Source organism: Saccopteryx bilineata, chromosome X (assembly GCF_036850765.1).
Source record: "Saccopteryx bilineata isolate mSacBil1 chromosome X, mSacBil1_pri_phased_curated, whole genome shotgun sequence".
NCBI classification, from domain to species: domain Eukaryota; kingdom Metazoa; phylum Chordata; class Mammalia; order Chiroptera; family Emballonuridae; genus Saccopteryx; species Saccopteryx bilineata.
This window is the reverse complement of record NC_089502.1, coordinates 142,580,713-142,593,838: the sequence shown is the minus strand read 5'-3', so window position 1 is coordinate 142,593,838 and position 13,126 is coordinate 142,580,713. Positions and strand designations below refer to the sequence as shown.

At 53.3% G+C, this 13,126-nt stretch overlaps 1 protein-coding gene across 3 annotated transcripts in view; it reads left to right on the top strand.

The window, feature by feature from the left end:
- LOC136316758 (F-box-like/WD repeat-containing protein TBL1X) overlaps window positions 1-13,126 on the top strand; it is a 237,639-nt gene that overhangs the window by 95,977 nt on the left and 128,536 nt on the right. For 2 of the 3 annotated variants that reach the window (XM_066248904.1, XM_066248903.1), the window contains exon 4: window positions 9,286-9,395. The exons of the other annotated variant lie outside the window; for it this stretch is intronic. In XM_066248904.1, coding sequence (XP_066105001.1) covers window positions 9,338-9,395 — 58 coding nt within the window. In that variant the 5' untranslated portion in view covers window positions 9,286-9,337. The remainder of the gene's footprint in view (window positions 1-9,285; window positions 9,396-13,126) is intronic. 3 annotated transcript variants of the gene reach the window in all.

Genomic DNA, 13,126 nt, shown 5'->3' with positions numbered 1-13,126 from the left:
GCTGAAACGGAAGGCAGTCTAGAGACAACATCATTACGTTATTATGGAATAGAGCGTCCATTCTACTTGGTTAGAAGTTGGGACTTTAACCTCCTCCCAGAGGTTTTGCATACTGACTGACGGAGCTGCAAACAGAATTTTCTGGGTCTTACCAGGAGAGGGTGTTGGCTTCTAAAACCTACCTCCGGCAACGCCCTGCGTTCAAGTTAAGCCGGCGGGTCCACTGTAATTGGTCACATGCGTATAGATTCCGTTTTGGCTCCTCTTATTTAATGCTTTATTGCTTTCTTAATACGATTTGTGTCTCTCTGCACGTTGATCTGCTAGTTAATCTTGACACGGTGAGAAAACCACAGATTACGTACTGCACAAAGAGCTACTGAGAGGATAAGGTTCCCAAAAAGGCAGAGCAGACAAGCCCACGTGCACAGGTGGAAGGCTTAAAGCCCCCTTCCCAAATGAAAACTGATGCCCACCCCCCACCCAAAAACCCCATTAAAGTTCTATAAAAGTTGTTATGTTGTGGTAGATGAGATTTTAAGGTTTGATTTTATTTTTGTATTTTCTTTCTTTACCGTTTTTTTCTTTTTAATTAACCCCCCTGCCCACGGAACATTTGTAATTATAAAAACATAAAGGTGGAAATTTGGGAAAGATTTTTGCTTTATTGGTTTTATTTGTTTGTTTCTGTTTTTCTGCTTTATTGTTTTAAAAGACCCAATCAGAACTAAAACGATGATCCTAAATTTTAACCAATGTAAGAATCTTCCTGAGGTATTTTTGTTTAAAACCAGATATATAAAAATTGTCCTTTAGCAAAGACAAAAGATTTGTCTTCCACCAGTGTGAGAATTTTGCTATCTCACTGAGGTATTTGAAAAGCGTAGTGTGTTGATGAAAACGGAAGTGTATGGAGTGATGGCTTCATGACTGGCTTGAACGTAGGATCATGTTGTAGCATGAGTTTTTTTTTTCTTGGCCAAATAATGTTGCACTATACCATATGTTTATGCCACCATCAGTTGCAGTCATGAATTCTGCTGCTATGAGCATTCACGTGCAAGTTTTTGTGCAGACCTACGCCGCCTTTCTCCTGCTCCTATCAATATATGCGGGAGTGGAATGCTGGTTGGCAAGGAGACACTCATGTTCTGAGCGACCATCAGACGTTTCCAGATTGGGCTGCAGCACTGTCGGTGTTTGTCCACATGCACTTGAACCGTATTGTGCAGGTCACAGGAAGAGGGTACCTGGAGTGAGACAGGTCTGTGGCTCACCGGGGTTTTTTGGGGCATGAGTTCAGTCCTTGGGGGGAGCATAAGCTTTCGATGCACGGAGCACATGTTGAGTTCCTACTGGGAAAGGCATTGGTGTCTTTTTTTTTTCTTTTTTTCTTTTTTTCTGAAGCTGGAAACGGGGAGAGACAGTCAGACTCCCGCATGCGCCCGACCGGGATCCACCCGGCACGCCCACCAGGGGGCGACGCTCTGCCCACCAGAGGGTGATGCTCTGCTCCTCCAGGGCATCGCTCTGCCGCGACCAGAGCCACTCCAGTGCCTGGGGCAGAGGCCAAGGAGCCATCCCCAGCGCCCGGGCCATCCTTGCTCCAATGGAGCCTCGGCTGCGGGAGGGGAAGAGAGAGACAGAGAGGAAGGAGGGGGTGGGGGTGGGGAAGCAAATGGACGCTTCTCCTATGTGCCCTGGCTGGGAATCGAACCCAGGTCCCCCGCACGCCAGGCCGACGCTCTACCGCTGAGCCAACTGGCCAGGGCCAAGGCATTGGTGTCTTGCTGTTTGGAGGACAGTGGGCTTTGTCACAGCCCTTGCTAAGTGGCTGTGCAGTTTCATTCTGTTTTGTGGAAATGGAGACAGACACCTTCAGGAGAGTGAGCAGGTGAGGCTTTGTGGGCCAGCCCCTCTGTAGCGGGAAGGCAGCTGTCAGTCACACGGGAGTGCCCGATTGTGGGTGAGTGCTGATGGAACTTCATCGACGGGCCCTGACTAGGACAGCTCTATCTGGGTCATGGGTCGCCAACTCTGACTTCCAGTTTTCTTTTTAGTCCTTCCAAGCCGTAAGCGCCATTCATAGATCACGGGCCCCACCCGAGGACGCTGCTGGTGGGAACTGGCCCCTGGACCCTAACCTAGGGGAATATACCTGTTTGATTTCTACCTCCTCTGACCGCATCCTTTTGAGTTGGACATCAGAGGGCAAGGCGAGGCCCGTGTGTAGTCAGTCAGAATGCAAGGCATGGTTACTTAGCGGAGGCATTGCAGATGGCGGGCAGCAGACACCCGGGTCGCGAAAGGCGGGCCTCCCTCCCGTGTGAGGAGGACGGTTGTGCTCCCTGGGTAACTGCCCTGACTCATGCTCACAGCCAGAGGCAGTTCCACCCTCGCCCGTAGGGGGCGTTAGCCACGTGCAGAGTAGTTTTTCAGGGGTGCTGCTGGCTTCTTGTGAACAGAGGCCAGGGGTGCCACCAGACATCCTGCAGGGCCCAGGATGGACCCACAGCGAAGGTGTATGTGGTCCCCAGTGTCAGCAGCACCAAGGGTGACGGACCCTGCTCAGGGCGGCTCTCCGCATTCCACTCTGTATTGTACACGACGTCAGGTAGGAATGAGAGCTGCTGAACCTGGGTGACAGAATTAGTTCCTGCGTTTGGGCTCAGTGCTAGAGCATTGGCCCGGTGTGTGGACGTCCTGGGTTCAATTCCCGGTCAGGACACACAGGAGAAGTGACCTTCTGCTTCTCTACCCCTACACCCCCACTCTCCCTCCCACAGCCATGGCTCAATTGGTTCGAGTGCATCTGCCCCAGGTGCTGAGGATGGCTCAGGAGCCCCTGCCTCAGGTGCTAAAATTAGCTCAGTTGCAAGTATGGCCCCAGACGGGCAGAGCATCGGCCCCAGACAGGGACTGCTGGGGCTCAAGTGGGAGTCTTAGCTCTCCTCTCACTTTCTTATAAAGAGGAACGGGAGGCTGGTGGATTCAAATTGGATATGGGCTCACCTGCATCAACTGTCTTTCTCTTTAAGAACTTTTCTGTATTGTCCCTTTACATCAAAGATCCAAAAATGTTGCCACACCAAGATTTTGTGCCAGGTCCGGGCCACCTTGGTGGGTGAGGCACTGCTTGACGTCACAGCTGCAGAGGGAGCCACAGGGCTCACTTTTGAGGGGTTTTTTTTTTTTTTTTGGTATTTTTCTGAAGTTGGAAACGGGGAGGCAGTCAGACAGACTCCCGCATGTGCCCAACCGGGATCCACCCGGCATGCCCACCAGGGGGTGATGCTCCACCTGTCTGGGGCGTTGCTCTGTTGCAACCAGAGCCATTCTAGTGCCTGAGGCAGAGGCCACAGAGCCATCCTCAGTGCCCGGGCCATCTTTGCTCCAATGGAGCCTTGGCTGCGGGAGGGGAAGAGAGAGACAGAGAGGAAGGAGAGGGGGAGGGGTGGAGAAGCAGATGGGCGCTTCTCCTGTGTGCCCTGGCCGGGAATCGATCCCAGGACTCCTGCACGCCAGGCCGCCGCTCCACCACTGAGCCAACCGGCCAGGGCTTTTGTTTATTTTTTTAACTGCAGAGGCCACATTAGGGGAGATACTGGCTTCGCTAGTGACTCCCCCTGGCGACGGACAGGCGGTCGTCAGACCAGAGTAAGCCCTGCGCAGGAGGGTGAACACTGCGGCATCTTAGAGGTTTCGCCACCAGCCTCGGTGTGTTCCTGACCTTTATTCGGGGGTCGAGAGCCCATCGTGGAGAACCTCTTTCCACTCTCTCGTTCTTCAAGAGAATTGAAGCGTGCGAGCTAATGGACGAATTCGTCGGAAGTGTCCGCTTAAAGGCCAGGGCAGACTGCTCCTCTGTGGGGCTCGTCCGGCCCGTGGTCTGCTCTGACACCTGGAGACATGGACTTAGATTTCGCTGTGTAGACGGGGCAGGAGGTCCGAGGAAGACGGTGCTGTCCGGCTTACGCACACCGGCGGTGGCTTGCGTGAGGCGCTGTTCCCCCGTTGAGCGTGGTTAGGAAGACCTCCCTCTGGGGCTGCCTCCCGGGTGGGCAGCGAAGATGCGCGAATAGAGTGGGGAGGACAGAGACGGACAGGGACCCTCTGGTGACCTGGCAGGCTCCCAGGTGGTCTGGGTGGGGTGTAACTCCAGGACTGGACGTCCCTTCTGTCTGGTCAGCACCCTCTGTTGGACTCCACTGAAGGCCCCCCGGGCCAGCCACAGTAATTAACCCAGAAGGGCAGCCAGGCACAGGAAGGGCCTTTTGTGAAGCCCCCCCCCCACCCGCCCCCACACCGGGGATGTTTTTTATCCCCTGAGGAGCGGCGTTATTTTTTCTAACACAAGATCTGTCCTCTCCGCTCTCCCGACCCTGGTAGCTTCATTTCCTACTAGCGAGCGCGGAATGGCTCCCACGCTATTATAATGATGTCTGCGGACGTTGCCAGGTTTTAATTACGTTTTTAATGAGCGTGAAAACAGTTCGAGTTCACGGGAGAAAGTTTGCGAAATAACGGAAAAGCACACAGACAGACGGATACAGGCCCAGCCTGACGGGGGTGGGGGGTGGGGGGGAGTCTTCTGTGTGGCCGCTCACAGACAAAATGTAGCATCAAGTGTGTCCCATCTTGAAACCAACTTGTTTTATTATCATTATTAACTTTGAGAGAAAGAGAGAAAAGGGGAGAGTGGGAGAAACGCTGATTTGTTGTTCCACTTACTGATTCATGCATTCATTCGTTGCTTCTTACGTGTTCCCTAACAAGGATTGAATCTCCTCAGACTCTGGTCAAAAGAAAAAAAAAAAGAGTAGTTGTTTGATAATATGAATAATTTTGGACCGTTTGACTTTAGGTAAATAAATATAACTGGACGATGGATTGGTGGAAAGTCTTATCTTTGAGGGACGTTTTTTTTTTTACTGTAAAATTATACATGTGCCACTTGGTCCATGGAGACACGTAGGAAGCAGAACAGGCCAGGTGATGAAACCATGGTTAATATTTTCACGCCTTTCTTCCCCAGTCTTTCCTGTGTGTGTATTTTTCTAAAATTGCAGTCAACCTAGAAACATCAGAGTTTATTCAATCACTCTGTCACCGTACAAGGCGTTTCTATAGCTACGTGTCAGCCCCGTGACAGAGTAGAGAGAGAGAGAGAGAGAGAGAGGTGCAAAGTGATACCACAAACCTGTGTCGCCCAAAAGAAACTGGTCCCCACACCAGTTTTTAGAAAGGATTATATGTCAGTGTTAATATGTGCGTTAAAAATTTTCATCTTGAACTGACTGAAGACGGTGAAATAAAGGTCCACTCAGTCTGCATTTGAAGAGAAGAGAAGCATGCAGAAAGCCTGTGGGTGCCCAGGAGTAATCGCAGAGGGAACTTCCGGTGCCTCCTAGCACGAGGTCATTGCTAGCAGGTGTCCAGCTGTTCTCTTGCGAGTCCGGAGTCTGCCTGGAAACGCGCCCCGGAGCCTGGGCGTCCTCCAGAACCTTACTTGAAGCAGCGTCTACGCCAACAGGCTGATGGGAACAAGGAGTGAGACGCATTTTTCTCGCATCTCTGGGGGGAGCAGATGTCTCCTGTAAGAGATGCTAAGAGAACCTTTTGTAGTGGGGTGCATCGTTGGAAGAGAACCCCGCCCCCTGGCAAAGGGTATTGGTCAGCATCGTAGAGAACCCCGCCCCCCTGGCAAAGGGTATTGGTCAGCATCGTAGAGAACCCCGCCCCCCGGCAAAGGGTATTGGTCAACATCCTGTCACTATCCCTTCACACAGCCTGTGCTCGGCTCAGCCTTCCGGCACAAGGCTCCTCTCCTGTTGGCAAGAAACGCAACGTCTTTCTGCCCTGATCGACCAGCGCTGGCCGGCCCTCAGGTTCGCTCTGTGGTTCCAGTGAAATAGCAATGGCGATTTCGTTATTGGGGGCAGTCCTCTCCCTTCCCGGGGCGTGCTAGAATATTAGATATTCGAGGTACGGACGGAAATAAAAGCGCAGACCTCGGCCTGACCTGTGGTGGCGCAGTGGACAGAGTGTCAACCAGAGCACTGAGGTCGCCCTCAGGTTCGCTCTGTGGTTCCAGTAAAATAGCAATGGCGATTTCGTTATTGGGGGCAGTCCTCTCCCTTCCCGGGGCGTGCTAGAATATTAGATATTCGAGGTACGGACGGAAATAAAAGCGCAGACCTCGGCCTGACCTGTGGTGGCGCAGTGGACAGAGTGTCAACCGGAGCGCTGACGTCACCGGTTCAAAACCCCGGACTTGAGTGGTCAAGGCGCATATGGGAGTTGATGCTTCCTGCTCCTCCCCCGTTCCCACTCTATGTCTATCCTCACTAAAATAAAATAAAATAAAATAATAAAATAAAATATTAAAATAAATAAAATATAAAAAGCATGCCCGCAGACATTTCTCTTGTAACTAAATGTTGAACAAGATTTGTGAAGGGAGGAGGAGGAGGAGGAGGAGGAGGAGGCGTTGCCACCTAGAAATCACATCTTAAAAATAAGTGGCATTGAGCCTGATCAGGCGGTGGCGCAGTGGATAGAGCATCGGACTGGGACGCAGAGGACCCAGGTTCGAGACTCCAAGGTCGCCAGCTTGAGTGCAGGCTCATCTGGTTTGAGCAAAGCTCGCCAGCTTGAGCCCAAGGTCGCTGGCTCGAGCAAGGGGTCACTTGGTCTGCTGTAGCCCCCCCCCCCTCCAAGGTCAAGGCATATATGAGAAGTCAATCAATGGACAACTAAGAAACCGCAACGAAGAATTGATGTTTCTCATCTCTCTCCCTTCCTGTCTGTCTGTCCCTATCTGTCCCTCCTCTCTCTGACTCTCTGTCTCTGCCACAAAATACATAAATAAATAAATAAATAAGTTGGGGTCCAGCCACAACAAGTCTATTACGGGGTCTTCAAACGGGAAAGGGTATGGATTTTTTTTTATATAATTTTTTTTTAATGGGGCGACATCAATAAATCAGGATACTTATATTCAAAGATAATAAGTCCAGGTTATCTTGTCTTTCAATTATGTTGCATACCCATCACCCAAAGTCAGATTGTCCTCTGTCATCTTCTATCTAGTTTTTTTTTTTAATTTTTTTTAAAATTTATTCATTTTAGAGAGGAGAGGGAGAGAGAGAGAGAGAGGGAGAGAGAGAGGAGAGACAGAGAGAGAGAAGGGGGAAGGAGCTGGAAGCATCAACTCCCATATGTGCCTTGACCAGGCAAGCCCAGGGCTTCGAACCGGCAACCTCAGCATTTCCAGGTCAATGCTTTATCCACTGCGCCACCACAGGTATGGATTTGAAATAAATGATAGACAGGAACTTAAAGATATACATACACAGGTGGGTTCAGGAGGACACTACGGCAAACAGTCTCTACTGTTCCTGAGCTGTAACGCGCCTGCTCCCAGAAACACATCCACTTTTATTCATAGAAAAAAATGTGGTCCATCAGCAATTCAGTTAAGTCTCCAAGGCAACTCAAAGACAACCCCCACCGTACCATCCAAATCTACTTTACACTAATAAGAAACTAGCTTCCAGCCTCCTCCGGAGAACATGGGTGAGACAAATGAGAATCAGGTATAGCTCTTTTTTAACTAGACACATGAGGTGGGGTTTGGGCCCAGCACCTCTGTCCAGATTGCAAAAATACCGTTTATTTATTCGGTCCCCAACATGAATGAATGGATGAATGAATGAATGAATGGTATTGATCATTTTCCCTTCTCAATGGGCTTTGATCCCCAGTTATTTGATGTTGGAATCCTTGTCTTTTTTTTTTTTTTGTATTTTTCTGAAGCTGGAAACGGGGAGAGACAGTCAGACAGACTCCCGCATGCGCCTGACCGGGATCCACCCGGCACGCCCACCAGGGGCGACGCTCTGCCCCTCCGGGGCGTCGCTCTGCCGCGACCAGAGCCACTCTAGCTCCTGGGGCAGAGGCCAAGGAGCCATCCCCAGCGCCCAGGCCATCTTTGCTCCAATGGAGCCTTGGCTGCGGGACGGGAAGAGAGAGACAGAGAGGAAGGAGGTGGGGGAGAAACAAATGGGCGCTTCTCCTATGTGCCCTGGCCGGGAATCGAACCCGGGTCCCCTGCACGCCAGGCCGATGCTCTACCGCTGAGCCAACCGCTGTCTTGAGAGGGGCAGCTGCAGCAGAGAATTGTCCTCAACACTCCTTGTTGTCCCCCACTGACTGATAAACTTTGCCACCTGAAGGCACAGGACACGGGCTCTTGAAGACGGGTCCCTCACAGCCCGAAGTGTCCTGGTCTTGGTGACGTGACAGAGAGACGGGGTGGCTGGTCGTGACTGTGGTCACGGAGCGGACCGTCAGTTTTCAGTGCACAAGACTTGTCCTGCAGTGACTTCTGTTCTCTGTGCCAGTCATTGCTGAGTCTCATGAGGACCGCGGGGAAGAAAGTCACTGTGCTCTTGGGGACCTCAGACACACAGGCTCTCACGGTTCTCTCTGTCCCTTCCCTTCATGGCCCGAGTTGCCCCTGCCTTCCGGGGACGGGGAGCCTCAGCCACACAAAATGTGGGTTCTCTGCACTCCCTTGCTGCGGCTTCCCGAGACCGAGAGCGGTGTCTCCGTGGAATGACAAGGTCTCGCAGGCAGTGACAGCCCCCCCTGGCTTTGTCTCCTCGGTGCAGCGTACCCCCACCCGCCCGCGATAGGCAGACTGAGCTTGAGCTTACCGCTTACACTCCGAGGAGTGACAGGTGTCGTGTTCCCGTGAGGGCGGGCGCACTCCGGAATCCCCACCCGTCTGGGCAGGCAGTTCCCGTCTGGGGCAAGCCAGGCCAGGGGCGGCGCGATTGCACTCCTGCCCACGTGTCCGGAGCGACGTCCTCACTGCGAGGGGCACGTGATCACTGTGGAACAGAGGATCTCCTCGTTTTCATTTTCTGCCGCCCCGGCTCTGTCACTGTCGGTCGCGTCCCTGCCCCAGCCTTAGAAAACATGCCCGCATCTCTTATTTTTGGACACGTTTCCCCAGGATGTACGTTTCCCTATAGAAATCACGACGAAACGTGTGTGTGTGTGTGTGTGTGTGTGTATGTGTGTGTGTTAGTGCAGGGTCGCACGGAAGCCCAGGAATTAGACGTGACTTCGCTTCGCTGGGACGACGTCACAGCTGTTTTGTCTGCTTGTTTTTTCCCCCCGCAGTCATCTCGAAAGGGATGCGGGGGTGGGGTGGGGGGAAGGCACTCGCACGGTGTCTGACGCTTCTCTCGGTTTTCTCCCCCACCTGTCTCACAGAGGGTGCCCCGCTTCCTCCGGACCTCGTCGCCGCGCGCGCGGGGAGGCTAAGATGAGCATTACGAGCGACGAGGTGAACTTCCTGGTGTACCGCTACCTTCAGGAGTCAGGTAAGCGCGCTGGCATCCGGTTGCCACCACTGCCCGCCACGCTGCGTGGACAACCGTCGACCCCTAAGGGGAAAGCCAGGCTGGAGACGACCTGGCGGGGAACGGGGGGACAGGGCGAGGTTCTGGGGCCACCCCGTTCCCGGGCTGGTGAGACGGGACGCCTTGGCGTTTCTGTTTAGGGGAGACCTCGTCGGAATGGAGACCAGAGTGGTTGTGGTGGGTGTGGGTCGGTGGGAGCGATGTCCCGCCTCGGCGTGGGGCGTGGGGGGCATTTGTGGGCTGCTGTGTGGATAGGAACCCCTTAAATCAGGGGTCCCCAAACTTTTTACACAGGGGGCCAGTTCACTGTACCTCAGACCATTGGAGGGCCGGACTATAAAAAAAAACTATGAACAAATCCCCATGCACACTGCACATATCTTATTTTAAAGTAAAAAACCAAAACGGGAACAAATACAATATTTAAAATAAAGAACAAGTAAATTTAAATCAACAAACTGACCAGTATTTCAATGGGAACTATGCTCCTCTCACTGACCACCAATGAAAGAGGTGCCCCTTCCGGAAGTGCGGCGGGGGCCGGATAAATGGCCTCAGGGGGCAGCGTGTGGCTCGCGGGCCGTAGTTTGGGGACCCCTGCCTTAAATCAAGGACTTCTGGTTTATTGTTAAGTTTCCACGCAGTCCCCCCATAAAAGCAGGGGCTGTGCAATCTTTCTGACACGTAGAAAGAGTTCTCGTTCCTTTGAACACTGGTGAAGATGACCGAGAATGTGATTTATGGGAAGTGACCTACGGGCCAAGTGTGTGCGCCCTGTAGACAGAACGGACCTTGTGCCTAGCAGCTGTCATTGTCAGGGACCAGCCAAGGGGATGGAGGGGCGCCACGGGTCCCAGGCCCAGGCACGACTTTGTCACGGACAAGCCAACTCCTCAGATGCGTCCTTGGACCTTGCTGAGCCTTGATTTCCCCATTCTGTGATACTGCCCCAACAGCAGAGCTTAAACCCACTTTGCAGAATTGCACATGCGTTTGTTTTTTGTTTGTGTGTTTTTTTTGTTGTTATTGTTTTTTTCATTTTTCCAAAGCTGGAAACGGGGAGGCAGTCAGACAGACTCCCGCATGCGCTTGACCAGGATCCACCCGGCATGCCCACCAGGGGGCGATGCTCTGCCCATCCGGGGCGTCACTCTGTTGCATCCAGAGCCACTCTAGCGCCTGAGGCAGAGGCCACAGAGCCATCCTCAGCGCCCAGGCCATCTCTGCTCCAATGGAGCCTTGGCTACGGGAGGGGAAGAGAGAGACAGAGAGAAAGGAGAGGGGGAGGGGTGGAGAAGCAGATGGGCGCTTCTCCTGGGTGCCCTGGCCAGGAATCAAACCTGAGACTCCTGCATGTCAGGCCGACGCTCTACCGCTGAGCCAACCGGCCAGGGCTTGTTTGTGGTTTTTTTTTTTGTTTTTTTTTTTTTTTTTTGTGGCAGAGACAGAAAGAGTCAGAGAGAGGGACAGATAGACAGGAAGGGAGAGAGATGACAAACATCAATTCTTTGTTGCAGTTCCTTAGTTGTTCATTGATTGATTTCTCATATGTGCCTTGACTGGGGGCTACAGCAGACCGAGTGACCCCATGCTCAAGCCAGTGACCTTGGGTCCAAGCTGGTAAGCCTTGCTCAAACCAGATGAGCCTGCACTCAAGCTGGCGACCTCACAGTCTTGAACCTGGGTCCTCCGCATCCCAGTCCAACGCTCTATCCACTGCGCCACCGCCTGGTCAGGCTGGGTTTGTTTGTTTTTTTAATTCTTTTTAAATGACCTTTATTAATTTTTTAAATTCATGTCTAAAGTGGATCCTTCTTGAACTTTTAAAACTTTACAGTATTTAGTTGGAGGCGTACAATAGGACGTTAATGCGCAAACATCCTTGTACCCACCTGACAGGAAGTCAGCCGTTTCTGGTGCAGTAGGGACTCCCTTGTCCAACTCTGGTGCTGTCCCCTCCGTCTCCCCGCAGGGCTGACAACCGTCCTGGATTTGACGGGTTTTATCCTGTGCATTTGTTCCCCAGCTGTGTCCCTCAGCATTGCCCAGTACTGGAGTCTTTGGTCACCAGGGCTAATGTAGCAACGGCCCGTGGGCAGGGGTGGGCGACAGTTCTACTGTCTCAACGTGACGTCTGACATGGACGTAGGGAGAGGGTTGGTTCTTCCTGAGAAGGCGTTGAGGGGTGTGTCCCAGGCCTCTCTCTTGGCTTTAGTGATCTCCTTGCCTTGCGGATGGACACCCTCCAGCCCCGCCCACCCCGTACCTGCATTGGTCTTCACGTGGCGTTCTCCCCGTGAGGGTGAATCTCTGTCCCAATGTGCCGTGTTTCTCCTTCCTCAGTGAGGACGCAGTCACGCTTGGGGCCCTCTGGCTTGGGGCCCTCTGGCCTCCGGGACAAGCTCGCCTCAACCTGTTGTATCTGCAGTGAGGCCTTTCCCACAAGTTCAGTTATGAGGGCGCTGGGCCTAGGACTCCCAACGATCTCTTCTGTGCATACGTAAGCTTTGTCTCTCAGCATCGGATGGTGTCTGTCCCGCCGCTTGATTTTGTGAGAAGCAGACAGTTTTCGGGTCCCAGTTGGCAAAGACGCATGTGCGGAGATTGAGGGGAACCAGGTGGAGCCGGCGGCCTGGGCTCTTTCTGCGTCCACCCGGGAAGCGCGAGGTGGGGTGGGCACGGCAGACAGACCGAACAGCACGGGCCGGCACAAGTCATTGTCTCCAGCCGAGACTCACCTTCTCTGCCAAAAATAGTTGTCCTGGGCCACGTGTGGAATCTGTCAGGCGCAGAGCAGGTTAGAGGTGAGCACTCGCCCCCCACGCCCGGATCTCTGTCCCCGGGGACCCTGCTTATTGTCACTGGTGAGAAGTGCCCTTTTTTCTCCGGAGAGGGTACGACCTTCGGGCCCGCGGCAGCCGGAACGTGGTACCAGAGCTGGATAGGCACACTGTGAGGAGCACTGCTCTGAAACCGGAAGCTCGGTGCCGATGGGAGTGGCTCGCCTGGAGCGCTGAGCTCGCAGATGCCCCGGCTGAGCTCGCAGATGCCCCGGCTGGGGCTGCAAATGGAAATTCCACGCACCAGACCCCGGCACCCTGTGTGTGGTCACCATTGTCTGAGGCTCCCTCCTCGCACAGGTACCTCCACACAGAACAGATGATGGGTGGCTAGAGAAATTGCCGTCCCTGTGTCTAGGGATGTCAGGATAAATGAAACGTGAGAGAGAGAGAGAGGTCTGTGCAGGGATCTGCAGGTGCGTGGTCCCTGGGGCGGAACGTTGCTAGCCTCTTTGAATAAACAGCAACCTCCCCCCCCCCCCCCGCCTGAGAAAGGCCAGCCTTCCTTATTTGGAGATTGTTAACATTGCTCTCCCTGTGTTGATGGTTTCTGTAACCGGGCAATGAGCAGGCGTGTGGGCAGGCAGCGATGTATAGAATCTCCTTGGTGCAGATTGATTAAGAGGCGCAACCCCGGGCCCGACTGGTCAGAGCCCTGAGGGTCAGGCCCCGTCTGTGCACTGGCCTCTCTCGCAGTGGTGTGCGTCCTGGACTCGATCAGCGGGCCCCCCAGAGGACGCTTGTAAAAGAAGGAGGGACGGAAGCCATGCCCAGTGTTCAGTGTTCCCTTGAGGGTGGTTTCACACGCCTTTCGCACTTCCAGAACTCATGGTTTGTGGCCCTGTGGCAGGT